This window comes from Sus scrofa, chromosome 13 (genome assembly GCF_054392235.1).
Source record: "Sus scrofa isolate SSC_HxYL_T2T_F1_AM1 chromosome 13, Sscrofa_HxYL_maternal_Yorkshire_Landrace_v2.0, whole genome shotgun sequence".
Classification (NCBI taxonomy): domain Eukaryota; kingdom Metazoa; phylum Chordata; class Mammalia; order Artiodactyla; family Suidae; genus Sus; species Sus scrofa.
The window spans coordinates 44,939,035-44,965,809 of NC_139395.1; the positions used below are offsets into that span (position 1 = coordinate 44,939,035).

The 26,775-nt window shown below is 44.9% G+C and overlaps 1 protein-coding gene across 4 annotated transcripts in view; it reads left to right on the forward strand.

The window, feature by feature from the left end:
• Positions 1 to 11,258: 11,258 nt before the first annotated feature.
• Positions 11,259 to 26,775, forward strand: part of PTPN23 (protein tyrosine phosphatase non-receptor type 23) — a 62,367-nt gene continuing 46,850 nt past the window's right edge. For all 4 annotated transcript variants that reach the window (XM_084988152.1, XM_084988153.1, XM_021068727.2 and 1 more), the window contains exons 1-2: positions 11,259 to 11,438; positions 24,847 to 24,921. Coding sequence is in view for 2 of the 4 variants with exons in the window: in XM_021068727.2 (XP_020924386.2) it covers positions 11,355 to 11,438; positions 24,847 to 24,921 (159 nt within the window). In the remaining 2 variants the exon portion in view is untranslated. The remainder of the gene's footprint in view (positions 11,439 to 24,846; positions 24,922 to 26,775) is intronic.

Here is a 26,775-nt window from a genome sequence, read left to right on the forward strand (position 1 = left end):
CTGTGGTGTAGGCCGACAGCTGCAGCCCCGATTCAATGCCTAAACTGGGAACTTACATATGCTATAGGTGCGGCCCTAAAAAGAAAATTAACTAAAATAAATTTTATTGTAGTATAGGTGACTGCATAGCCTTTATAATCACATTAAACCATAAGACTATGACATGTCTGAAGATTTGAAGTTGGAAGGCAGTAGTAGTCAGGTCTGGGAACTCAGGTTGAGGGAAGAAAGTGGGATTTTTTTTTTGAGGTAGGCTTTACAGAGTATAAGTTTAAAAAGTCAAACTCTGTTATAGCTACATAAAAATACTTCAGTAACCTGTGCTTAATAACTGACCCAGTGCATCTTCAGGACAGAGCTGTGTGAGTCTTGCCTCAACTTCAGGGTTCCATAGGCCTGGGTTCAAATCCCACCACTGCTTCTTCCCCACTGGTTCGTAGGCAATGTCTTTAGGACTCAGTGTGCCTCATCTGTAAAGCAGAAATAACAACTTTTACCTTGTGAATATGGTGAGAGGATTAAAGCTAATGTGGATGGAGGGCCTGGGCCAGTAGGCAAGGCAGAGGAAGGCTCAGGTGTGGTGGGGTTTAGGGCAATGATGGTTGAGAGATGCAGCTAAGACTGTGAGTACAGAGCTCTTATCCCTCCGGACTCTGACCAGGGGACCCGATTTTGCAAATGAGGAAACTCAGGCACTGGGATGATAAAAATTGGGCCCTGGCACAGAGCTGGTAAGTGGAGCTGCTGGATTTCAACCCAAGGTAGCGTCATCCACCATGCTGCTCTGCCTTCAGCATGGGGGCTGCAGGTCCATCCCAGGCTGCTGGGAGCTGAGCTGCAGAGGATGAGGGCAGGATTCCAGGTGGCCTGCAAGAAGTTTCTCCAAGACCCATTCAGCCTGTGAATCAACTCTGGGGCCTGAGGTTGGAGCAGACTGTGGGTGAGGCTCTGGAGGGCAGCTGAAGGGTGCAGGGAGCAGAAAGTGGACACTCCAGGGAAAAGTCTTCCATCTGCAGGAGGGAAGCGATCCCATTCAGGTGAGCAGTTCCACTGCAGTTATCTACTCAGACCCACAGAAAGCTGAGACCTGTGACTCCTGCTGAATGTCTCCACAGCTTCCATACCTTGAAAAGGTAACTGGAGGAGTTCCTGTTGTGGCTCAGTGGTTAACAAATCTGACTAGGAACCATGAGGTTGTGGGTTCAATCCCTGGCCTTGCTCAGTGGGTTAAGGATCTGGCGTTGCCATCAGCTGTGGTGTAGGTTGCAGACTCGGCTTGGATCCTGCTTTGCTGTGGCTCTAGCACAGGCCGGCGGCTACAGCTCCAATTTGACTCCTATCCTGGGAACCTCCATATTCCACGAGAGTGGCCCAAGAAATGGCAAAAAAAAAAAAAAAAAAAAAAAAAAAAAAAAAAAAAAAAAAAAAAAAAAAAAAAAAGAGAGAGAGAGAGAGAGAGAAAGTACCTGGAAAAAAAGCTTCCACAAGGCTTGGAGAATGATGAAGAAAGAAGCTGGTGGGCTCTTAAGCAAGCTCTGCCCTTCTTGCGCCTCAGCTTCCTCTTTGCTGTAACAGGGTGGTTAGGAGGTGAGCACAGATTCCAGAGACCCTTAGCCCTTGCCCAAGTGGCCTGAGCAAGTCAAGTAGGGTGAAGAAAGTAGTGTGGACACATTGGTCCCATGGGGGCACACATATGATGTTCCAGAAGCAGCAATGTGGACACAAGTTGATCCACAGACACAGAGACCTTGGGAAGGAAGAGCCTGGACCACATGTTGACTTCAGCTCTGACCTAGCAAGTTTGCCATCCTCCTGCAAGAAGTGCTGCCCAGCCTCTAGACTCTCACGGCAAAGGCTAAGATGTCTCAAAGTTCTGTCACATTTGGCTGTGCTGTTACTTACTACCTGGCATGATGCAATAGGGAGGGTTTATTTGGGCAATTTCAAAGTCCCCGTGTAACCTGGAGGCCCTCTCTATCAAGTGCCTGCATGGAGGGTGGGGGGCGGTATCCTAGGCAGAGAAGGAGAAAAATCTCACAGACACTGGGACAGGAGAGCCCCCCTCCTGCCCCCCTCCAGAATTAAACTTGGTTCTGAGGGAAAAAATAAAATAATCTCCTGGGCTTTTGTGCAGCCAATGACCCACCCCCAGGATCGCAACTGTGTTGTCACAACACTGTGGCCTCGGTGCCATCTACTGGCCAAGTGAATTTTGGGAGCTAGGGAAAGGTTCTGGTTTCCTGGGTGGACTTCGGAGATCCCCTACCTTCTTCATATTTGTAAACCTATCTTGTTGGTGTCCTTTTGGTGGAGAAAGTAACCTTTGCTCCAGGGGTTCCTGGAGGGCCTGGGACCCACTGGAGGGAGGGGTCCAGCATCACTGAGTAGCTTCTCCTTTCGCTTCTCCCATAGGAGCATCTTTCTAAAGCTAGGGAGGGGGGCCCAGCTCAGTTCCCCCCGCAGGCTCCAGGAACCTGGATGTTGACTGAGAGGGAAGGGATACAATGAGATCCTTCTGGCTCTGGCCTCTAGCCGGTTAGGTCTGAGACCAGGAGAGTGCCCCGTCCCCCTTTCCTCTTCTCCTCTCCCTTCCCCTGTGATGACAGACCTCTCCTCTGACCCTCCCTCAGAGGCCACATGGTGTTTGGGGCAGCCTCTTTCCTTCTCAATGCCTCAGTTTCTCCACCTTAATTCAGAGAGTCTGGATTCTTATCCAAGAAAGGTGGCAATGGGGGAGGGCTCCATGTTTCCTGTTTGGGTGGCAATGGCCATCCGGACATACTTCCTGGTACTTGCAGGCGGGAGTCTTTCCAGGGCATACAGACACCCAGGGTTGGAATTGCTGAGGCACAAGGGACATATAGCATTGCTGACTGAAAACAAAACAAAACAAGCACAACCTAAAAGTTGAGAATTATGTTTCACTCAGCGGACTTACAGAGAATTTAAGCCCAGAATGCAGCCTCTCAAGTAGCTCTGAAGGACTGTTCCAAAGAGGTAAGGGAGGGAGTTCCCATTGTGGAGCAGTGGAATTGAATCCGACTAGGAACCATGAGGTTGTGGGTTCGATCCTTGGCCTTGCTCAGTGGGTTAAGGATCTGGCGGTGCTATGAGCTGTGGTATAGGCCGCAGATGCGGCTTGGATCTGGCATTGCTGTGGCTGTGGCGTAGGCCGGTGGCTACAGCTTGGATTAGACCCCTAGCTTGGGAACTTCCATATGCCATGGGTGCAGCCCTAAAAAGACGACAGACAAAAAAAAAAAAAAAAAAAAAAGAGGTAAGGGAGGAGCCAGGATATATAGGAGTTCCGCCTGAGAACAAAATGTGCAGTAGAACATCCAATCACAAAAACAGGTGGATGATTTAAAGCTTTTCTATATATGGAAAGATGCAAGAGCCTGGGCTTACCGAAATCATTCCTTTGATATGGAACTTGATTACCTAGGGTCAGTATCCTGTTTGTCTCCATCCTGAATCCCCTCAGAGCACATGGGTGAGGGGAGTGGCTGCAGTGGCTAATGTCTTTATGGCACTGACATCCTTTGTTTCTTGAAATGGCAGGTTGCCTTTGTTCACAGTGTAAACCTGACTAAATGTCAATTTTCTAAAGTGGTGGCACCAATTTAATAGCCCCATCTGCAGTGGGTGAGAGTTTCTGTCGCTCCCTCACCAACACATTTTTTTTTTTTTTTTTGCTTTTTTTGCTTTTTCAAGCCAAACACGTGGCACATGGAGGTTCCCAGGCTAGGGATTGGATGACACAATCCCCTACACCACAGCTACAGCAACTCGGGATCTGAGCCGCATCTGCAACCTACACCACAGCTCGTGGCAATGCTGGATCCTTAACCCACATCCCCATGGATCCTAGTCGGGTTCGTTAACTGCTGAGCCATAAAGGGAACTCCCAACACTTATTTTTGATTAATGTATACTCATTTTTTCCCATGAGTACAAAGAGGACTTTCATCATGGTTTGGGTTTGCATTTTTCTGGTTACTGAGAAGGTTTGACATATTTCCATATGTTTTTGGCTGTTTTGGTAAGTTGCCATATTTCTTTCTTCTTTTTTTTTTTTTTTTTTTTTTTTGTCTTTTTGCCTTTTCTAGGGCCGCTCCCATGGCATATGGAAGTTCCCAAGCTAGGGGTCAAATCGGAGCTACAGCCGCTGGCTTACGCCAGAGCCACAGCAACGCGGGTTCTGAGCCACATCTTCGACCTACGCCAAAGCTCACAGCAACACCAAATCCTTAATCCACTGAGCAAGGCCAGGGATCGAACCTGCAACCTCATGGTTCCTAGTCAGATTCGTTAACTACCGTGCCACAACGGGAACTCCAAGTTGCCATATTTCTAATGGTTTTTGTTTTTTGGTTTTGGGGGTTTTTTTTGACTGCCATGCAGTGGCTTGATGTGGGATCTCAGTTCACAGACCAGGGATTGAACATCAGCCCACAGTGATAAAAGTGCCAAGTCCAGTCCTAACCACTGGCCACCAAGGAAATCCCTGTTTATCTGTCTTTAGAACTCATAAGAGTTTTTACATATTCTAGATGCTAATCCTTTCTTGCTTATATAAGTCTTATGAATATCTTCTCCCAACTTGGTCTTAGCTTTCCACTTTCTTTATGGTATCCTGTTTTTCTTTTGATATAATTTCAGACTTATACAGACAAGTTGGGAAAGCAGTGTAAAGGATCCCTTCATATCCTTTACTGAAATTCCTCAAATGTTAACATTTTACCACATTTGTATTCTCCTGTTAACCTCTTCTCTCTCATATTTATGTACATATGTTATATATATTACATATATAAAATACACACCCCCACACACCTATTCTCCCTTCTCCCCTTCCCTCTCACTTGAGAGTAAAGGGCAGGGGCAGAATGATGCATTTTTATGTCTAAAAGTTCAGTGTATATTTCCTAAAAACAAGAACATTCTCTTATATGTAAACATAAACACTGAACAAATCTCGAAATAAGGAAATTAACACTGATACACCATCATTATCTGACCTACAGACATTTAGATTTCACCCATTGTGCTAGTAATGTTCTTTGGAGCAAAAGAAAATTCCATATCGTGTGTTATTTTCAGTTATCTTTTTAGTGTCCCTTAATTTGTAACAGTATTTTTTGTGTTTCATACACTGGCATTTTTGGAGATAATTAGAGACTGCTTAATTCATAGACTATGTTTCAGCTTATGCTTGTCTAATGTTTATTTCCTCTTATATTAAGATAATATCATATTTTTAGACTTTTGGGGTTTTTTTTGGCCATGCTTGATGTGGGATCTCCATTCCCAGACTGGGGATTGTACCCAGGCCACAGCCATGAAAGTACTGAATCCTTGGAGCTCATAAGGTAATGCATTTTTGATGCCGTGTCCTTCTCAGTGTATCATACCAGGAGGCATATAATGTAGATTTATCCCATTGCTGGCATATAATGTAGATTTATCCCATTGCTGGTGATGGTAAATTTCATCACTTGGTCAAGGTGGGGTCTTTCAAGTTCTTCATATAAAGCTACTATTTTCCCCTTTGTAATTATAAGTATATGCAGGGAAATACTATGGGACTATGTAATTACCCTGTTACTTCTCAAGTGTACTGGTTTTACATTCATTGATGGTTTTCACTGAATTATTAATATGATGGTTGCTGAATAATGGTTTTCTAATTTCATCCTTGTACATCTAGTAAATTGCTTTTTACGGTAGAGAAGAGTTTTTCTCCTTGTCCCCCAATTATTTATTTAAACCTGTGTAAATTCATGTTGTCTTTTATTTGATGGGTTATAATCTCTTACTAACCTTATTTTATTTTGTTGTTCAAATTGTCCCAGATTTGGCAGATGAAGCCTCTTAAGTTGGCTCCTGTGTTTTGTAATGTCCTTTGCTCAACAGAATTTCTTAACTCAAATGAAATTTAATTTATTGATCCTCCTTCATGGCTAGGGCTTTTTATAGCTTGTTTAAGAAATCTTTGGAGTTCCCTGGTGGCACAGCAGGTTAAGAATCTGACTAATATCCATGAGGAGGCAGGTTCGAACTCTGGCCTTGCTCAGTGGGTTAAGGATCCGGCATTGCTGAAAGGTGCACCGTAGGTCACAGCTGCAGCTTGGATCAGCGTGGCTGTGGTGTAGGCTGGTGGCTACAGCTCTGATTCAACCCCTAGCCTTGGAACTTCCATATGCAACAGGTATGGCCCTAAAAAAAAAAAAAAGAAGAAGAAGAAGCCGGCATTGGAGTTCCTGCTGTGGTGTGAAGGGATCTGCATCATCTCTGCAGCCCAAGGGTGCAAGTTCGATCCTTGGCCTGGCACAGTGGGTTAAAGGATCAAGTGTTGCCATAGCTAGTGGCATAGGCTGAAACTGTGGCTTGGATCTGATTCCTGGCCTGGGAACTACATAAGCCTCCAGGAGGGCAAAAATGAAGAAGAAATAAAAGAATCTGGCATTGTCACTGCAGCAACTCAAGTCACTTCTGTGGTGCAAGTTTGCTGTGGAAGTTCCTGGGCCAGGGATTGAACCCATGCCACAACAGCAACCCCATTTGGTGCAATGACAATGCCAGATTCTTAACTCACTGTGCCACAAGAGAACTCCCCATCTTGGCTTATTCGTGTCTTACAGGAGTAAGAAAACTCCTCTAACTAGTGTACTGATTGATCAAGAGACAGAACAGGGAATTCCCATTATGTTTCAGTGGGTTAAGAACCCAACTAGTATCCACGAGTATGCAGGTTCGATCCCTGGCCTCGCTGCACAGTGGGTTAAGGATCCAGCGTGTGGCGTAGGCTGCAGAAGCAGCTTGGATCTGGCATTGCTGTGGCTGTTGTATAGGCCAACAGCTGTAGCTCCAGTTAAGACCCCTAGCCTGGGAACTTCCATATGCCACAGACACAGCCCTAAAAAGACAAAGAAATAAATAGAGAAATAGAGAAAGAAAGAAAAAAAGAAAAAGAGGGAGAGACAGAACATTCATAAAACTCTGCAAGCTCTTCTAAGGTTCCTTACTTCAAATCACTTCTCTCGCCAATCCACAAGGAGGACTGCTCCCTGACTTCAAACACTACTGGAAACATGGTGTGGAGAAGGCTCTATCAGTCAGGGTTTTCCAGAGAAACAAAACCATCAGGAGACAGATAGGTAGTAAACAGACAGACACATAGAGTTATTTTAAGGAATTGGCTCATATGACTGTGGAGTTTGGCAAGTCCAAAGTTTGTAGGCCAGGCCAGCAGACCAGAGACTCAGGCATGAGTTGATGTTGCCATCTTGAGGCAGAATTTCTTCTTTTAAGGACACAAGTCATTGGATTAGGGGCTACCTTAACCCAGTATGATCACATTTTATTGATTATATCTGTGAAGACCCTGTTTCCAAGTAAGATCACATTCAGAGATAGCTGGAGGTTAGGACTTCAACATATCTTTTGGGGGATACAATTCAGCCCTTAGCAGACTTCAATTTATTTTTTTCATCTGGATGACCAACTCATCACGTATTCACTGGTACCCCCTTTCCTCACAGGGCTGCAACACCACCTCTAGAGTGCATTAAGTGGATGTGGAAGTCTTGAGTCTGTTTCTGGGTTCTCCATTCATTTTTGAGGGTCTAATGTTGTGCTCCTAAGCAAATGCCCCATTGTTCCAATTACTCAGCTTTCTAACAAGATTTCTCATTTTGTTCCTCTTCTTTAAGACTTCTAAGGCCTTTGCTTTTCCATATAAATTTGAGAAACAGCTTGTCAACTTCCACACTTCCCAATTTTCTCCTCTGGGTTCACACTCTCTACCCCCGCCCCCCCGTCCCACAGAGGTGATTTGGCTTCTTTGGCTGGCCTAAGTCCACCAAACCCCACCCCAATTCTGCCCCTATGGTATATTCTTCACATGTTTCCTGTGTGTGTCTATACCCCAGACGCCCTAAGAAGATCTTGAAGGAGGATCTGAGTGGTGCAGTTCTGTCTCCACCCTCCCCTCTCTAGGGCTTAGGAAAATGTCCTGGGAATCCACGCCCCAGCTATGGGCCCTTCTTCCTAGTCACCACTCCCCTCCACAGGCTATCAACACAGCAGCCAGTATAACTCTTAAACTTACAGCACATTCTCTGTTCCAAATCCTCCCATGGTTCCCCAGGTCATCCAAGGAGAAGCCCAAATCCTCATTACAGTTTTTGAGACTCTACCCCTTCTGTAGCCCTTACCCATTGCTCTCTGACCCCATCTCCTGCTCTTTCCCACATCTATTTGGCCTCAGCCACCCTGGCCTCCTTGCTGTCCTTCGGGCATGCCAGGCACAGTGGTGCTTATCTACTTTGCATTAACTATTCTCTTCTTCCTTCCTTCCTTTCCTTTTTTTTTTTTTTTTTTTTTTTTTTGGCTATGCCTGTGGCATGCAGAAGTTCCTGGGCCAGGGATTCAACTAGTGACGCAAGCCGCTGCAGTGACAATACTGGATCCTTAATCGCTAGGCCGCCAGGGAACTTCTGTTCTCTCTTTCTAGAATTCGGTTCCCCGGGCTATGCCCCTGGCTTGCTCCTTCACTTCCTTCAGATCTCTGCTCAAGGAGTATCTGCTCATTGAAGCCTTCTGAGAATATCTGATATAAAAAAGATATAAAATTGTAAAAGCCCCTCTCCTCACACTCCCACCCACCGTTCCCTTCCATTTTCTTCTTACCTTAGCAGTTGCCATAACAGTTACCAAAGCCATCTCATATACTGTATTTTTTTTTATCATGGTAACGTTTATCTTCCCTCATTAGACTGTAACCTCACGAGGGTAGAGATCTGCCTGTCTTATCCGACAGTGCCTAGAAAGTGCATAGGGCACAGTGAGTGTTGAATAAATATTCATTGAATAAATGAACTAAAAGGAAGGAGACCCAGGCCCAGCCTGGACACTTTTATTTACTTACTGGGAGACCTGAGTGATCTGCTCCTCAGTTCAGGGCTGTGTTCACATCAGCAAAGTGGATCCACATTGGTAAAATGGGGGAGAACATCTGTGTGTCTGTGAGGCTGTTCCATTTCTGACAGGAGGGTTGTCTTGAGAAAGGGTTTAACTGACCTAGCTGAATGGGGTGTTGGCTGCCCCTTGTGATGGGACCTACCCTCCCTCAGTACTGTCCCGTCTTAGACTTCCCTTAACTCCCAAATTTTCCCATCTATGTGAGGAAGTATGTGCATTAGGAGAGCACTTTTAACCCCAGAGACATCCTTCTTGCTGCCTCACTTCCACTGACCCATCCTTACCCCACTGCCTCAAGACCCTCTCATGGGACCTCTTGGTCTTTGATCCCTCTCATAACAATTTCCCTTCATGTCACTGAAACCATGTGTTATGGGCTGAATTGTGTCTCCCAAGATTCATAAGCTTTGGTACTAACCCTCAATACTTCAGAGTTTCAGAGTGTGAATATACGTGGAGATGGATCTTTTTTATTTTTATTTTTTTTGCTTTTTTGCTTTTTAGGGCCGCACTCATGGCATATGGAGGTTCCCAAGCTAGGGGTCCAATCGGCCTACACCACAGCTACAGCAACTCAGATCCGAGCCTTGTCTATGACCTACACCACAGCTCACAAGAATGCCAGATCCTTAACCCACTGAGTGAGGCCAGGGATCAAACTGTCAACCTCATGGTTCCTAATCGGATTTGTTTCCACTGTGCAACGAAGGGAACTCCAGAGATGGAGTCTTTAAAGAGTTAACTAAGAGTTCCCGCTCTGGCATAAAAGGTTAAGGATCCAGCTTTGCTGCAGGTGTGGCAGAGGTCGAAGCTGCAGCTCATATTCCACTCCTGGCCCATGAATTTCCATATGCTGCAGGTGCAGCTGAAAAACACAAAAACAAAAAGAATTAAGTTAACAGGAGGTTATGAGGCCTTAATCCCATATGACTGGTGTCCTTGTAAGAGGAGATTAGGGAGTTCCCGTTGTGGCTCAGTGGTTAACCAATCCGACTAAGAACCATGAGGTTGTGGGTTCAATCCCCGGCCTTGCTCAGTGGGTTGAGGATCCGGCGTTGCCCTGAGCTGTGGTGTAGCTCGCAGACGCGGCTCAGATCCAGTGTTGCTGTGGCTCTGGCGTAGGCCAGCAACTACAGCTCCAACTGGACCCCTAGCCTGGCAACCTCCATATGCCGCAGGAGTGGCCCTAGGCAAGGCAAAAAGACTTAAAGAAAAAAAAAAAAAGGAGATTAGAACATAGACTATGAGAAGACACGGGTAGAAGACATCCATCTACAAACCAAGGAGCAAGGCCTCAGAAGAAACCAACATTGCTGATACCTTGATCTCAGACTTGTGGTCTTATCATCATTTCTCCCACCTATGAGAAGGTGACTCCAAGATAGTCCTCCAGAAACAACTTTTAAGATGCTGGTAAATTTTTCTTTTTCCTTAAAAAAATTTTTATCTTCATGGCCTTGAATTTTCTTTTCTTTTCTTTCTGTTTTTTTTTTTTTTTTGTCTTTTTGCCATTTCTTGGGCAGCTCCTGCGGCATATTGAGGTTCCCGGGCTAGGGGTCGAATCGGAGCTGTAGCTGCCAGCCTATGCTAGAGCCACAGCAACGGAGGATCCGAGCCGCGTCTGTGACCTACACCACAGCTCACGGCAACGCCGGAACCTTGACCCACTGAGCAAGGGCAGGGGTCGAACCCACAACCTCATGGTTCCTAGTCGGATTCGTTAACCACTGCGCCACGACAGGAACTCCTCTTTTCTTTCTTTCTTCTTCATTTTTTTTAATTTTGGTAAGATGTACCTATCGTAAAGTCTGTCATTTTAACCTTTTTTTTTTTTTTTTTTTTTTTCTTTTTCGGCCGTACCTGCAGCAGGCAGTTCCCAGGCAGGGGATCAAATCCTAGCTGCACCTGCCACCTACGCAGGGCAGTGCTGGATCCGGACCCTGCGCCGCAGATGGAACTCCTACAGGACTGTTTTTTAATGTCCTTCCCCTGAGTAGAGAACGCTAAGGGCTGTAGCCAGACCTGGCAGGTTTACTTTGCTCTGGAGAAGTAAACCAGTAGGCGCCCTGCCTGGAAGATCAGTGCAGAAAGACTACTACTCCCAGAAACGCTTTCGCCGCTGGCTGGAGATTTTGCCCTCTACGCCCTAGTCTCACGCGGAGGAGATTGAGCATGCGCAACGGAAACTGATCCTGGACGCAAGGCTGCGCGGACGGGGACTGCATCTCCCAGCAGGCCCTGGGGGCATTTTTTTTCATCCCCGCGTGACAAGCGACTTCCGGCGTGGAGGGGCGGTGCGGTGCGCGCGGTTGAGCCCCTGCTGTTAAAGCTAGGGAAGCTGCTGGGTGGCAGGGGGAGCGCCAGCCGCCATGGAGGCCGTTCCCCGCATGCCCATGATCTGGCTGGACCTGAAAGAGGCCGGTGACTTCCACTTTCAGTCAGCCGTGAAGAAGGTGAGTGCGCCTCCCACCCCCCACCCCCCACTTTTCCGGGGTATCTCCGTCGTCCGCCAGCGCGTGACGCCCCCTGCGCGTCCATTCTCTCCCAGGCCCTGTCGCAGGGTCGGGTGAGGCAGGAGCGGCCTCCGCTGACTTTCCTTAGCCTGGTCCACCCACGCGAGACCGCAGACCATTTTCTCTTCTCGCCCGCCCGGGGCTAGCTCCCGCTGTCTGGTTGGAACCAGCTTTTCCACTTCTGGCCCAGGGCTATCCACGGTTCCCACCAAGGCACCTCACTTCCTCTGTGTGACGCTCTGGATCTAGTTCTGCCCGCCCCCTTTTCACGCCAGGACTGTCCCACGGAGATCAGTGGGCGTCCCCCTGTGACCGTCTGGGTGGAATGGTTGTGCCCGGCGCTCGGTGCGCAATCAGTCCACGACCCGACTAGGATGAGGATGACCCACTGGAATGCTTGATCTGCGATTGGAGTTTCTCTGACATTTGATGCAATTCTCTTCTGATCTCAGAAGAACTCTAATCTGGATCCCATTTGGACCAAAAGATGCAGTTCCATGTCATTTGGGGGAGGGTTGCTGCTTTTCACGACTGCTCAGAGAGGATAAACAGTGTTGAAGCTCCTGGAGAGACCTTCGCAGTCGTTTGTTGAATCTTCATTTGGAGGGAGGAATCAGGCAGGTTTAGCCTTAATGGAGGGAAGGGAACGCTATGGCGAGATCATGTATGGCCGGTACAAAATGGGGCCAGGTTTGTCGACTGGGAATCAGGTGCTGTCTGAGGCATGTATCTACTGCCTTGGGAAGGACCACTGGTAGCATTGAGAGTAAGAGGGGAAGTGAAAAGGAAAACCAGGAGGCCCTTGGAGTTTGACATCCTTGTGGTTTTAGCACAGCGTCTGCCAAAAGCTAGATGGTGCACCACTCAGGTGCTTGAGAAAAGGAAATAGAAGAAAGAAAATTGGTTAAAAAGTAGTTTCCCAAGAAGCTCTCTCTTTCTCTCTTTACACCCCTGCCTTAGTTCAGATACTAACAGTTTGTATTCCTTTGGGTCTATAATTTAATGTCTTTGGGCATCTTTTCCCTCAGTTGTAAGACCAGGAAGTTAGATTAGTTGATCTAAAATTCCAGAATCTTGTTAGCTCTGTCCAAAACTTGGGTCTTTTCTCCATCTGGTCCTTCCTTTTTTTCTTTTTTTGGCTGCCCTGCAGCATTTGGAGTTCCCAGGCCAGGGATCAGATCTGAGCCACGGTTTTGACCAATGCCATAGCTGTGGCAACGCTGGATCCTTAACCCATTGTGCCAGGTGGGGGATTGAACCTGAGTCCCACTGCTCCAGAGATGCTGTGGATATTGTTACACCACAGCAGAGAGCTCCTCCCTCTGCTCTTTTATACAAGTACAATTGGATGAATTTCTGTAAAAGACAACAAAACTCCTTTGTTTCGTAGTTCATCCGTAACCCATTTAGAGTTCTCTCTGACCTACCCCAGTTCTTTCAGCATTTCTTCAGGGCCCAGTATGTGCTTCTGTGTTCTTCTAATACAAGTATCCCAGATTCTTTTCATAGCCACTTTTGTTCCCTTAATATTCTCTGTATGTTTGGTCTTCTATGCATTTGGTTGTGAAATTCCATCCGAACCAGCTCTCATCTTTGCCCTGTAGGGTGGGGCTGGGGCTTGTTTTTAATGTCTGTTTATTGGTTCTGTTTGTCTTTCAAGGTCCTGTTTAAGCTCTGTCTCATCCATAAGCCTTCTTTCGTCTGGATTAATCTTTCCCTTCTCTGAATCTCTAACTCTTTTTTTTTTTTTATCTTTTTCTTGGTGACAGTTATGTGCGCCGTTTACCCTCCCCCCCCACACTGAATGGTAAATTTCCTGAGAGACATCTCCATGCAACTCATAATCTAGCAGGGGCCATTCTACATAGTTGGCATGCAGGAAAATGTTTCTCAATTGACCGAATGACAGTTGAGAGGAAATTAAGAGATAGTGGCATAAATTTATGGAAATTCAGTGGATAAAATCTTAGCTCAGGAACTCCTTGGAAATCTTTTTGTTTGAGTTTAGCCTCTGATGCTCTTTTCACTCACAGCTAGCCCTCAAGGTACTACGTGAGCAGTGATTTCCCTGGAAGCCCTGGGCCTCTATGACAGGAGTTGCTCTTGAGCCATTTACTAAGGTGTTATCAGATGCTGAGGAAAAAATTCATTTCTTAGACATCAGCTCTTTGATTCCTTATTTTGAGGAAAGGGAAAGGTCCCACTATTTATTTGATAGGTTAAGATTGTGGCATGTATTTACATAAACCCACTGAAAAGGAATAGCAGTCTATGGTGGGTGGGCTGAGCTCTAGAATGGCCAGCTCCCTCAGGTGCTAGAGTGCAGAGTAGACTGCAGTAGCCACTGCACCTGGGAAATCTTCCTGACCTGGCTTCTCTCCCCAACCCTAGAGCCCACACTGTGCCTTCTGCCATGGGTAACCTTTTTCATTTCTGAATTGAGCTTCAGGAACCTTCACCAATGATTTGGAGCTTGAAGGGTAGAATTTAATTTAGGATAGTAGGGTGAAAATTGGCTCTGTTGAGGTTGATGTGTTGAGTACCATGCTGAGCCCTGAAATAATAAGAGACAGTCCTTCTTTTCATGGAATTCCTAGTCTGGTAGAGGAAGTTTAAAAATCCTATTGTGACATCAGTGGATGAGTAGAAGTATATGCAGTGTAGAGAAGTACCAGCCTAAGGAGGGGCCATTAGGAAAAACTTACCAAGGAGCTGGGTTTTGAGGAACAAGTAGGTGTTTTCAAGGAAGGTAAAGCATTTCTTTGTGACACCTGGGCTTTTGAAAAAACCTGTCATAATGATTAGTATTGGTTTTCATTCCTGATGGATATAGCTTCATTTATGGAATAATGTGGAGTAAGAACCAGGAGAACAGAAATCTGGCTTTAAATTTCAGTGCCAAGTTTTAGGTTGGGATACCTGGACTGACATAATTTTTTAATGGAGAAATACTACTAGGCTTGCAGCTTCTTACCTGTGTTTTAGAGCCCAGAGTGCTGACTCACTGGAAACTACTAATGAAGGACGACTCCTGTGCTCTTCACCAGTGAGTGATTTGGCCACAGATGTTCGTATTTGAAGTTCTTTTTCTCTTTTGTCCCAAAACACCTGCCCTTAACCAGCTGTACTTGAGCTCAAGTCAGGCTTACTTGGACTGAGGTGTTATATCCATCCCTGATTGATTCATTGATTGATTCATTGAACAAATAGTTATTAAGTGACTATTATATGTTAGCCCTGGGAGTTCAGTACTCTCTGTGATGGTGAAAATCCCTGTACTCATGGAGCTTACCTTCTAGTGATCCACACAGTAAACCATTTTCAAGGGCAGAGGTACCATAGTAGCCACCCTACCAACCAGGTGGCTTTTTGGCCTTTTCACTCTTCCCTCTTTTGCTGGATTGATCTCTCTGTATCTTCACTTTCCCAGCAGGTTCTTCCACAGAAATTGTCTGCTGTTCAAGGCCTGCTACCACTTTGCTTCATCCTGCCTCTCTAATTTAGATCTTACCAGGCCTCTCTCATAGGAGCTTTCAGCCTCTTCCATATCTGGTCATTATCCTTGTTCCAATCTTTACTGGAATTCCTTTCCTCCTGTTCATCACCCAGGTTGAACTCCTGGGTATCTCCTTGGCGTCCCTTTACCTGCCTGGCAGTTGTACCACCCTTCTCCCAATTCAGACACTCCTTTCAGTTGACCTGTACCACAGCACGAACACTCTTATTGCCTCTTCTTACTGTTCATCTTATTCACATGGAGGTAGAGCCTGGTTTTCAGGTTTGTGGAATTTTTCTCCCCTTCCAGCTGACTCTTACAAACTTTGTCCCACACATTGAGAGAGAAATTAGATGACTAGAGACCTATAAGTACCTGGCTTCTGAACAGTGTTGAGCACAGGATATTGCCAGTTGCTTGTGGTGATGACCTGTTTTTTTTTTTGTCTTTTCAGAGCAGAACCCACGGCATATACAAGTTCCCAGGCTAGGGGTCAAATCAGAGCTACGGCTGCTGGCCTGTGCCATAGGCACAACTATGCCAGATCCAAGCTGCGTCTTCAACCTACAGCACAGCTATCTGCAACTCCGGATCCTTTAACCCACTGAGTGAGGCCAGGGATTGAACCCACCACAATGGCAACTACCCCCCCCCCCATCATGACCTGTTTTATCTCTTATCACAGATTTGAAATCACTTGAGCTGGTCTGCTTAAGCTTGTCAGCCCTCTTGGGTTTATTGCAGACTGGCCCTGGGTACAGATGCCCTGGATGTTCATTATTCTCTGACTTTAATCTCTCAATCTCTCTCCCTCTCCCTCTCCCTCTCCCTCTCCCTCTCCCTCTCTCACACACACACACACACACACACACACACAAGTTCCAAGGTGGCCTAACAGTTAAGGATCTGGCACTATCGCTGCTGTGGCTTGGGCTCCATCCCTGGCCTGGGAACTTCTGCATGTCGTGGATGTGGCCAAAAAAAAAATTTTTCATGCACAAAAGTTATTTTGCACCTGACTCTTTACTTGGGAAGTTAACAAATGCTGTGTACTTAACAAGTGTTGGTTGAATGAGCTCGTCTAGTTCTAGCACCCTTTAGAGGATGTAACTTGAGTGGGTATAACCTCAGTCGTCCTCACCAGTGTTATTCAGACACTTTGAGGGGCCATTTAGAAGAAATGTGGGAGCGAGGTCTTGGTTATGTAGGGATTAGATGAGGTGAGGATGAAGGTCTGTTCTCATCCCCAGTGCTCTTGGCATGTAATTTGGTTTTGGGCTTGCTGATACCAAGGGACTGAAGATTTCCCTTGGCAGTAACATTAATCTCACTTGAAATTCAGTAACAGAACATAATATTATATTAATTAACAGTACTATATGTGGGATTCAATTTTATGTAGAGTAACCTGAGAAAGTCCTCATATTTGAGTCAATCCTGCAAGTGGAGAGAAAAAGAAATAGAGTGTGTATGGTGAATAAATGTAGTACCAACACCTGTGATGTCTTTTATTGCCTTTTCTTCTTGGGTTATTGCATTAATTAGCACTATGAAATTCTAAGATGTTATATTAAATTAAGAGCAAAAACTAAACACCCCCATCATCCGGGGGTGGGGAGGGCGCGACAAAAATACCATAAAGAAGAGAATGAGAACATGGCTTGTACCAGAGAATGTGACACAAAAGGAACATCCTTAGGTCAGGACTCAGGAAGTATGACTTGAAGTTCTACCACTGCCCTTGCTCATCTCTGATTCCCATTTTTCTAGTCTACAAAAGAATGACAGGACCCAGGATAGGTGTTTCCAGTGATCTCATCTGCCTACCAAATTCTGTGTCATTTGTTGTTTGGATTTTTGGCTGTGACTGTGGCATGCGGAAGTTCGAAAACTAGGGATTGAACCCGTGCTGCAGCAGCGACCCAAGCCACAGCAATGACAATACCAGATCCTTAACTCACTGAGCCACCAGCGAACTCCTGCCATCTGTTGCTGGGTAAGAGTAGATCGTAGAACTAGTATAGTCATTGGAACCAGACAGACCTTGGTTTAGATCTGCCTCTTCAGCTTAATAGCTGGGGTGACCTTAAGCTACTACAAAAAATTACATCACTAATCTGGGCCTCATTTTTCTCACCAGTAACACGGAACTAATAATAAACCTTATAAGCTTGTGGGAAGCAAGAGTTAATGCATTTGAGTCACTAGTACGGGTCTTGGCATATTGTAAATAATATTTTTAGTTTGGCAACCTCTTTCTCTGTTTAGGAAATAGCTCAAGTCTTATGACAGCTCTGTGAGTTAGTAGGTAATATTAACTACATTTTATTTTTATTTTATTTTTTTGCTTTTTACGGCCACACCCACAGCATATGAAGGTTCCCAGGCTAGGGGTCTAATTGGAGCTACAGCTGCCGGCATACACTACAGCCACAGCAACCAACGCCAGATTCTGCAACCTACACCATAGCTCATGGCAGTGCTGGATCCTTAACCCACTGAGCAAGGCTAGGGATTGAACCTGCAACCTTGTTGTTCCTAGTCGGTTTTGTTTCTGCTGAGCCACGACAGGAACTCCTTAACTACATTTTAGATGAAAAACAAAGAGCAGATCGCACAGCAACCCAGGGGCACAGCCAGGATTCACTCTGTCTTGGTATTTTTCTCTAGAAATGGTCTTTCCATTCATTTCCTCTCTTTTATTTTTTTATTTATTTTTTGTCTTTTCTAGGGTCGCTTCCTGCGGCATATGGAGGTTCCCAGGCTAGGGGGTCTAATCGGAGCTGTAACTGCCAGCCTACGCCAGAGCCACAGCAACGTGGGATCCGAGCCGCATCTGCGACCTACACCACAGCTCAGGGCAACGCAGGATCCTTAACCCACTGAGCAAAGCCAGGGATTTAACCCACAATCTCATGGTTCCTAGTCGGATTCGTTAACCACTGCGCCACGATGGGAACTCCTATTCTCTCTTTGAAAAAAAAAAAAAAAAAAATGTGTGTGTGTGTATATATTTATCTATTTATTTTATGTATTTATTTATTTTGTGCTTTTTAGGGCCACACCTGCAACATATGGAAGTTCCCAGGCTAGGTCAGCTATAGCAAAGCCATAGCTGAGCTGTGTCTGTGATTTAGCTTATGGCAATGCTGGATCCTTAACCCACTAAGCAAGGCCAGGAATGGAGCCCGCATCCTCATGGATAACTAGTTGGATTCCTTTCCATCGCACGACAACAGGAATTCCCTGTGTGTGTGTGTGTGTGTGTGTGTGTAGTGTATTTTTTTTTTTTGGTCTTGCTGCACCTGCAGCATACGGAGGTTCCTAGGCTAGGGGTCTAATTGGAGCTGTTGTCGCTGGCCTATGCCAGAGCCACAGCAATGCCACATCTGAGCCACATCTTTGGCTTACACCACAGCTCACAGTAACGTCAGAACCATAACCCACTGAGCAAAGCCAGGGGTCGAACCTGCATCCTCATGGATGCAAGTCTGATTCGTTTCCACTGCGCCATGTCGGGAACTCCTCCTATTTTTTTTATTAAAGTGTAGTTGATTTATAATTTGCCAATTTCTGCTGTATAGCTAAATGACTCAGCCATACATATATGTGCATTCTTTTTGTTATATTATTTTTCATCATGGTCTATGCTAGGAAATGAGATATAATTCCCTCTGCTATAACAGCAGGACCTCTTTGTTTATCCATTTTAAATGTAATGGTTTGCATCTACTAACCCCAAACTTCCAGTCCATCCTCACTCCATCCCCCTTGGCAGCTGCAAGTCTGTTCTCTATGTCTGTGAGTCTGTTTCTGTTTTGTAAATAGGTTCATTTGTGCCATATTTTATCTTTTTTTTTTTTTTTTTTTTTCTTTTTACGGTTGCACCTGTGGCATATGGAAGTTCCTGGGCTAGGGGTTGAATCCAAGCTGAAGTGGCAGGCCTATGCTGCAGCCACAGCAACACTGGATCCGAGCTGCATCTGTGACGTATGTCATAGCTTGTGGCAATGCTGGATCCTTAATCCACTGAGTGAGGCCAGGCATTGAACCCACATCCTCAGGGACTAAATCAGGTCCTTAACCCACTAAGCCACATTGGGAACTCCTGTGCCGTATTTTAGATTCTACATGTAAATGACATCATGTGGTATTTATCTTTCTCCTTCTGACTGACTTCACTTAGTATGAAAATCTAGTTGTATCCATGCTAATGCAAATGGCATTATTTCATTCTTTTTTATGGCTGAGTAGTATTCCATTGCACATATGTGCTACAACTTTTTTTATCCATTCCTCTATTAATGGACACCTAGGTTGCTTCCATGTCTTGGCTGTTGTGAATAGTGCTGCTAAGAATATAGAGGCACATTTATCTTTTTGAATTGTAGGTTTGTCTGGATATATGCTCAGGGGTGGGATTGCTGAATCATATTGTAGTTCTATATTGAGTTTTCTGAGGAACCTCCATGCTTTTTTTCATAGTATGGAAATTTACATTCCCACCAGCAGTGTGGGAGGGTTCCCTTTTCTCCATACCCTCTCCATTGTTTGCTATTTGTAGACTTAGTAATGGTAGCTATTCTGACTGGTGTGAGGTGGTACCTTATTATAGTCTTGATATGCACTTCTCTGGTAATTATCAGTGTTGATAATTTGCCTTCATTTGCCTACTAGCCATCCATATGTCTTCTTTGGAGAAATATCTGTTTAGGTCTTCTGCCCATTTTTCGATTGGGTTGTTTGGTTTGTTGTTGTTGTTGAGTTGTGTTTATTTTCTGGAGATTAAGCCCTTGTTGGTTGCATAATTTGCAAATATTTTTTCCCATTCTGTAGATTGTCTTTTTGCTTTGTTTATGGTTTCCATTCTCTTATTGTTTTATGCTTATAACTATCTCCCCACCCCCTGATATGTTTTCAGTTGACATAATTTTGTTCCTAGGTCTCATTGTTCCCCAGAAAAGGATCCTAGCTACTCCAAAGCCTGCTGAACTCTGAAGGTTCCCTGGTCCTCCCAATTCCAACTAGCTGTTAGTTGTGTAGGTGCACTTGGGTCCTGTCAATGCCATCTAATTTCTTACTCTTGATCTGTGGTGCCAAGTCCCAAGGTCTGTCTGCTAATGAGCCTTCCTTCTCAGGCTCTGTCAATATCTTCAAATCCTGACCAGACCTTTTTCTGAGCTCTGCAGAGAATGGTCTATAGAATGACTGACTGAAAGATGGTCTCTTTTACTCTAGCACCTTCAGCTGCCTTTTTTCTCTGTTCAGTGAGGGGAATGATCACGTCATAGGGGATTTTGTTAGAATTTAAAAAAAAATAACCTGTTTTCACTGACTCACTGTGTGGCGGGAGATTCATTTTTCTCTTCCCATTTTTTAGTTATATATGAGAATCATATTTAAACAGTAGAAATGGGAGTTCCTGTCGTGGCGCAGTGGTTAACAAATCCGACTAGGAACCATGAGGTTGCGGGTTCAATCCCTGCCCTTGCTCAGTGGGTTAAGGATCCGGTGGTGCTGTGAGCTGTGGTATAGGTTGCAGACACGGCTCGGATCCCGCGTTGCTGTGGCTCTGGTGTAGGCCGGTGGCTACAGCTCCGATTCAACCCCTAGTCTGGGAATCTCTATGTGCCGTGGGAGTGGCCCTAGAAATGGCAAAAAGACAAAAAAAAACAAAAAACAAGAAACACCCCAGTAGAAATGGATTGGTCTGATGTGTGGTTAAGAACAGGCCCTGAGGCCCAAATGCCCTAACTAACTGCTTTACCTCAGTTTCCTCATTTCCTCACCTATAAAATGATGACAATGATCATGTCTACCTGTTTGGTTTGTTTGTTAGGATCGAGGGACTTATTAGGCACTTGGCACAATGCCTGGCCTATGGATAGGAGATCAGTGAGTATTTGCTACTGATCTTGGAGGAGGAATGAGACAGGTAGAAGGTTTATTCCAGGGGCAGTTTGCTGGGGGCGAAGGTAGCATCTCTCTTTCCTTCACCCTTGTATGACCAGTAAGGATGGAGCTTCTTAGCCATGTCAGGCGAAGCATGGCTTTTAGGACTCAGATATCCCTTTAATCCCTTCGGCCTCTATCCCAAGGAGCTTCTAGGCTCCACTTTTACTCCTTTTCTCTAGCCTTAAGGTGAGCAAACAAAAATCTTTTGCTAAAAGGAATCAGTCAAAGAAAGGACATATTCCTATTTGTATAGTTAAGTTTTACCTTATGGCTCAGGGCACGTTTTATATTTGTGGATTTGGTAGGAGGGGGTGAGGGATTGGCTACAGAGTGAGGACTGTAAACCAAGAGCCCTTAAATGGGCTTCACAGTATCTGTGAACCTCCTAAACCTGTTGGCAGTTTTTTCTGTTTATGTGTAGTTGAATGTAGGGAGATTCTTTCATGGTCTTTATTGTATTCTCAAAGGACTGCAGAGGCTAAAAACCACTGATATAGGAGAAAGTGTTTTTTAGGTCAGCAATTCTTAAAACATTGGTTTTCCAGATTTCAGCCATACAGAAAAGTTGAAAGAATAATGCAATGCTTGGCCAAGTTCTCTCTACCTAATTTTGATAGTTATAGTGCACCATATTTGTGTTTTTTCTCTCTCCCCCCCCCCACACACACGTGTGTGTGTGTATCCCATAAACCTTTGAAAACAAGTTGTACACATCTCAGCACATCCTAAGAGATATTCTCCTGTATAACCACAATGCTATTATCACATCTAAGAAAATCCACAGAAATTTTCTACTGACTTCTATGTATGTGTGTATATGTATATATATATTTGTATATATGTATGTATTTTATTTTTTTCTTTTTAGAGCTACACTGTGGCATATGGAAGTTCCCAGGCCAGGGGTTGAATCTAAGCTGCAGCTGCTGGCCTACACTACAGCCACAGCAATACGGGATCTGAGCCGCATCTGCGACCTACACTACAACTCATGGCAACGCTGTATCCTTAACCTACTGAGCGAGTCCAGGAATTGAACCCTCAGCCTCATGGATTGCTAGTCGGATTCATTTTCGCTGCACCACAACAGGAACTCCTGTGACTTATATTTAAATTTCACCTGTTGTCCCCAAAATGTCTTTTTTCTTTTCCTTTTTTTTTGGCCCCGCCCTTGGTGTATGAAAGTTCTGGGCCAGGGATCAAATCTGAGCAACACCTTTGACCTACACCACATCTGTGGCAATGCTGGATTCTTAACCCACTGCACTGGGCCAGGGATAGAATCCGTGCTGCCACAGAGACAATGCTGGGTTCTTAACCTGATGCACCACTAGCAGGAACTCCCCAAAACATCTCTTACACTGTTTTTTTTTTTTTTTTTTTTTTTAAACTCAGATCCAGTCAGGGTTCCCATATGGTATTTAGTTGTTCTTTTTTTTTTTTTTTTTTTTTTGTCTTTTTGCCATTTCTTGGGCCGCTCCCGTGGCACATGGAGGTTCCCAGGCTAGGGGTCAATCGGAGCTGTAGCTACCAGCCTGTGCCAGAGCCACAGCAACACAGGATCCGAGCCATGTCTGCAACCTACAGCACAGCTCATGGCAATGCTGGATCGGCAATCCACTGAGCAAGGGCAGGGATGGAACCCGCAACCTCATGGTTCAGATTCGTTAACCACTGTGCCATGACGGGAACTCCTGTTCTTATTTTTTTTTTCTCTCTTAATCTGGAAGTCTCCTCCTCCCCGCCCCCTTAATGATAACTGGTTTTTCAAAGAGGCTGAGTTAATTGTTGAGTAAAATGTCCTAACCTCTCAATTTTTCTGAGTGTCTCCTTTAGTATTATTTGATTTGTTTGTCCATCCTCTGCATTTCCTGTAAAGGCAACCATTTATTGAGTATCCAGCCCATCTAATCAGGCCCCTGCCATTCTTGACACAATCATTGTTGGGGTGGGGTTGGTCACTGGTGTGACCCTGCCATGAGGCACACAGTCTGATGAATGCACATTCAGAATGTACATGGAATGTGAGGAGAATGGCAGCTAATGCTCAAGGAAGTGACATTTCAGGTGCATCTTAGTGGAGGAGGTGGGGACAACCTGTGGACAAGCATTGAGACCTGAGAGCAGTAATTCCAAAGTCCTTTTGGCTGGGTGTCCCTTTGAGCTGAAGGCTGTTGGGAGCAGGTTGTAAGGGACTATGAACTCTGCTGAGGAGATGAGATTTGGTCCTGGAGGTTTGGGGAGCCACTTTTGCACATTCTTTTCAGATTACAGTTTTTCTCTTTAGATTACAGCTCATTTCCCATAATTTCACTGTCCTGAGAAAATCAAATTTTTATTTATTTTTTCCCTGGGTGTGTGTGTGTTTCAGAAGGATTTAAAGTTAGGAGTGATGTCGGAGTTGTGTTAGACAGAGGAATCTGGCCACTAGGTGAGGGGTGGACTTGAAGGAGGTGGGATGTCTAGGCCAGAGGTGGCAAGGGGGTTAGGGAACTTTTGAGAGGTAAAACCGACGGAAGAGGGGGTCAGGTCAGCAGTTTAGAACTATGGCCAGATGGTGCAGACATAAGGTCAGCAATAGTCTCCCTTCCGCCTCTCCCTCCTCTCCCTTTCCCTGCCAGGCAGGTAGGAGTTGTCACATAACCTTCCAGGTTTCTTTGTGGCTGATTCCTTAGCCATGGAAGGGACCCCAGGGAAGGTGCGAGTGTGCTACTGGACAGAGCAGGCTACTCCTTAGCTTGTCGCACCTCCTTCCTTCTCCACCTCACAAACCTTGTTTAGAGCCTTCAGGAACCTTGTGAGTTGGGCATTGGTGCCCTTAGTGTTTGTGGAATGATTCAATCTGGCCACCTGTCGCTAACCCAGACACCAGGCAGCAGATACTGCAGCCTTAGTCTGTTGGTCCTCGGTGAACAAGGGCCCCTTTGGTCCAGGCTGTGCCTCCAGTCTGGTGAGTCTGCTCAATGTCCAGGATAGTCAGCTCTTGATCTTGAGGTGCTGAGTCCTCTTGTGGACAGGCATGCCAGCTCCCTTTCTGATGTAGGCAGTGACCTTTCCCTCTCCCCTTCTTCCATCACACATCCACAGGCCTTTCTTCAGCAATGAGGATACTGCATGTCCTTTATTTCTGTGGTGCTCTTTCCCAGCCGGGAGGGTTGAGCTGGTCTAGAAGGCTTTGTGCTCTCCCTCTTCTTTTGTTCTTCTTCCTGTATTTGCTCTCAGGTCAGGATTATGGTTGTGACCCTGAATTCAGCAAGGCTCAGTGCTTGAGGGAGGCTTGAATTTGTAGCCCATTTTGGGATGCTTAGCAGGATCCTATTCTAGCCAGCTGAGTTCTCTGGCTTACTGAGCTGGCACAATTCTGGGCCTCACAGTCCTGCAGCAGGGTGGGTGGGCCAGCCACATGTTCTAGTTGAGTCATCCAGTCTTATTTCCCATTTTGCTCAAAGGTTGAGGCTCCCCTGGTCAGCATCTTGGTGCTGCCTCATTTTTTATGGGGGCGGGGGAGGCCGCACCCATGGCATGGAAGTTCCCAGGCTAGGGGTCAAATTGGAGCTATAGCTACTGGCCTACAACACAGTCACATGGGATCCAAACCTTGTCTGCAACCTACACCACAGCTAACTGCAACGCCAGATCCCCAACCCACTGAGCAAGGTCAGGGATCGAATCTGCATCCTCATGGATACTAGTTAGATTCATTTCTGCTGCACCACAATGGGAACTCCCCATGCTGCCTCATTATTGAGCTTAGGTTCCCAGTGGCCCAGGAGAAGAGCTTGGGTCTGGTCTCCATCCTGAGTGCTGGCTGGTGAATGTGGAGGACTCAGAGGGCAGGAGTGGGAGCAGGGAAGTCTGTTCTATCCCTGATCTACAATCTTCTTTCTCTCTCTCTAGTTTGTCCTGAAGAATTATGGAGAGAACCCAGAAGCCTACAATGAAGAACTGAAGAAGCTAGAGTTGCTCAGACAGGTAGGAGGATAATATTTTATACAGGCATGAACAGAGTTGGTTTGATAGGGAGGTAAATTCAAAACCACTTGGAGCTGTGTTCTTATTTTAATTCAGTATTTTATCCTCTGTAAAAGCAGCAACATTAATTATAGAAAAATTTTGAAATACAAAAATAAAAGGCAAAAAGAAAAAACCCTATTTATAATTTTTTGTATATATATTTTAAAATTTTATTTATAAATGCTATATAAAACCAAAGTTGGATTGGACGCCACTTACATTGCGTCTGTAGCCTGCATTTTTCACTTAACCTATTGCTGTGGATGTGTTTCTGTATCAGTGAACATACAACATTTCTGATGGCCTGTGATCATTATATTGTCCCATAATTTAATCAGTTTCCTCTTAGAGATCATTAGGTGATTTCAGTTTGTCTTCATTGTAAATTTAACCCATGACAGATTTCCTATTATGGCTCAGTGGTAACGAACCTGACTAGTATCCACGAGGACGCAGGTTTGATCCCTGACCTCACTCAGTGGGTTAAGGATCTGGCATTGCCATGAGCTGTGTGTGGTGGAGGTCACAGATGCAGCTCAGATCCTGAGTTGCTGTGGCTGTGGTGTAGGCTGGCAGCTGTAGCTCCAATTTGACCCCTAGCCTGGGAACTTCTATATGCTGCAGGTGTGGCCCTAAAAAGCAAAACAAACAAATAAACAAACATAAAAAACCCTATCTATCTATATCTATATCCGTATACATATATTTTATGTCTGTATACCCTTGGGCATTGAAAGATTGTTTCTATAGGGAATAGTGGATAAAAGATGCACTTGTTTCTGTTTACACCCCCAGTATGGTAAATGCCTGCCCCTTTTCAGTTCTGGTAGTCTGATGGGTGGAAAGGTAGTTAATTTTAATTTTCAGTTATTTGGTAATTAGTAAGGTTGTGTTATCTGTCTTCTTTTAGGAGTTGTCTGTTAATGACCTTTATTTTTTTATTAGGGTATTATACCTTTTTTCTTACTAATTTATAAGACTGAATCATATATTAATGATATTGCTACTTTGTCTTGTAAGATTCAAATATTTTTCTCAGACTCGTTTTTGTTTATTGTGTTTTATTTTTTATATTTTTAAAATTTTATTGAAGTATTATTGATTTAAAATGTGATAATTTCTGCTGTAATCAGAGTGATTCAGTTTTATGTATATAAAAGCACACACACACACACATATCCATTTTTTTTCAGTTTCTTTTTTCATATAGGTTATCGCAGAATATTGAGTAGAGTTCCTTGTGCTATATAGCAGTTCTCTGTTGACCATCTGGTCCTCATACAATAGTGTGCATATGCCAGTCCCAAACCCCCAGTTCCTCCCTCCTTCTGTCCTTTCCCTTTAGTAACTATAAGTTTGTTTTCAAAGTCTATGAGTCAATTTCTATTTTATAAATAAGTTCACTTGTATTTTTTATTTTAGATTCCACATGTAAGTGATATCATATGGTTTTTGCCTTTTTCTTTCTGGCTTCACTTAGTCTGATAATCTGTATGTCCATCAGTTGCTGCAGTTGGCAGTATTTCATTCCTTTTTATGGCTAACATTCCATTGTATGTATGTACCACATCTTCTTTATCCATTCCTCTGTTGATGGAGATTTAGGTTGCTTCCATGTCTTGCCTGTAGTAAATAGTGCTGCAGCGAATACTGTGGTGCATATACCTTTTTCCCCCTTTTTATGACTGCATTTGTGGCATATGCAAGTTGCCAGACTAGGATTCTAATTGGAGCTGCAGCTGCAAGCCTTCATCACAGCCACAACAACACTGGATCCAAGCTGCATCTGAAACCTCTACTGCAGCTTGTGGC